Genomic DNA, 2093 nt, shown 5'->3' on the forward strand with positions numbered 1-2093 from the left:
CTTTTGGGAGCTCACTGGTTTCGGGTTCCGTAGGAACTCCGAAGTTAAGCGAGAATGAGGCTTGAGCAATCCCATGATGGGTGACCCACTGGGAAGTTGCTCGTGAGTTCCCAAAAACAAAATCGTGAGGGAATGGTAAGCCCAAAGCGGACAATATCGTGCTACGGTGGTGGAGCGGGCCCGGGAAGGGGTCCGCCCCGGGCCGAGATGTGACAACCCCCCCCCCCCAACACTTAAACCAAACATTGTCCTCAATGTTTTAAGTATAGACTCACAAACAAACAAACACATAACACAACTAACAAACACGACAATCATGGCAAAGTAAAAGCAATAAAGAGTAGGGTTTAGGAACGCAAATCTGGTTATGGAGTGGTGGAGCTTCCTAGTTCTTTATTTGCTTGGGTTGCCTCCCAAGTAGCGCTTGCTTTAACGTCTTCCAGCCGGACGATCCTTCCTCTTAAACTTCAATTGGACCCACGGCATGGAAGCTTTCATCATCCACGACATGCTCTTCAAAGTTCTCATAGTAGTATGGCTTCAAACGATGTCCATTGACTTTGAACTCTTGGCCGGTCTTTAAGCTTTGAATTTGGACTGCACCATAAGGAAATACATTAATAACAACAAACGGGCCAATCCACTTAGAACGTAACTTACCTGGAAACAAGCAAATGCAGGAATTGAAGAGTAGCATTTTCTGCCCTAGAACAAATGTCTTGCTACGAATCATCTTGTCATGGAATGCCTTTGACTTCTCCTTGTAAATCAACGCATTCTCGTATGCTTCATGCCTTATCCCCTCAAGCTCGTTCAGTTGAAGCTTCCTATGGATTCCAGCGGCATCAATGTCCATGTTGAATGTTTTGACGACCCAATGTGCTTTGTGCTCCAACTCAACGGGAAGATGACATGGTTTCCCATAGATGAGCCGAAATGGGGACATTCAAATTGGTGTTTTGTAGGCCGTACGATATGCCCATAATGCATCATTCAAACGCAAGCTCCAATCCTTCCGGTTTGGCCCAACGGTCTTCTCCAAAATTTTCTTGATTTCCCGATTAGAAACCTCGGCTTGCCCACTTGTTTGAGGATGGTAAGGTGTTGCCACCTTATGTGTGACGTTATATCTCTTGAGCAAAGCTTCAATGGTTCGATTGCAAAAATGTGATCCTCCATCACTTATAAGAACTCTTGGCATTCCAAATCTAGCAAATATGTTAGTTTTGACAAAATCTGCAACCACTTTGGAATCATTAATACGGGTGGCTTTTGCTTCCACCCATTTCGACACATAATCAACCGCAAGAAAAATATAAAGGAAACCATGAGATGAAGGCAAAGGACCCATAAAATCAATACCCCAAACATCAACAATTTCGACACCATGGATAGGTGTCTGCAGCATTTGGCCCTTTGGACCTATATTTCCGGTTCTTTGGCATCAATCACATGTTATGTAAAAAGTTCTTGCATCTTTAAATATAGTAGGCCAATAAAAACCACATTCAGGTACTTTACGTGCCGTCCTTTGAGTGCCAAAATGACCTCCACATGCATAAGTGTGACAAAACGTTAAAATTGAATTAAACTCTGATTCATGCACACACCTACGAATGATTTGATCCGCGCAATATTTCCACAAATAAGGATCATCCCACACATAAAACCGAGCCTCCCTTTTAAGTTTATCACGTTGGTGTTTATTTAGGTTGCTTGGAATTTGTTTAGACACCAAATAATTCACTAAATCGGCATACCATGGCTCACTTACCTCGACGGACATCAATTGCTCATCTGGGAATGTCTCTGGGATAGGTACGGCTTCTTCTTCATGTACCATGCGGCTCAAGTGGTCAGCCACCACATTTTCACTTCCTTTCTTGTCCCGGATTTCGATATCGAACTCTTGAAGTAGAAGCATCCAATGAATAAGCCTTGGTTTAGCCTCCTTTTTGGTGAGTAAGTACTTCAACGCTGCATGATCAGTGTAAATGATAACTTTAGTACCAAGTAAATAAGAACGAAAGGAAGGCTCATAATGCAAAAACAACAGCAAGAAGTTCTTTTTCCGTTGTGGAGTAGTTCAATTG

General features: G+C 43.0%; 1 protein-coding gene across 1 annotated transcript; it reads right to left on the reverse strand.

Annotated features, from left to right (window-relative positions):
- Positions 1–460: 460 nt before the first annotated feature.
- Positions 461–856, reverse strand: LOC137710003 (uncharacterized). Its single transcript, XM_068448972.1, has 2 exons — positions 661–856; positions 461–597 (listed from the first exon to the last, which is right to left on the reverse strand). The coding sequence occupies exons 1-2, from the start codon at positions 854–856 to the stop codon at positions 461–463; spliced, it is 333 nt and encodes a 110-aa protein (XP_068305073.1).
- Positions 857–2093: the final 1237 nt, after the last annotated feature.

This window comes from Pyrus communis, chromosome 12 (genome assembly GCF_963583255.1).
Source record: "Pyrus communis chromosome 12, drPyrComm1.1, whole genome shotgun sequence".
NCBI classification, from domain to species: Eukaryota; Viridiplantae; Streptophyta; class Magnoliopsida; order Rosales; family Rosaceae; genus Pyrus; species Pyrus communis.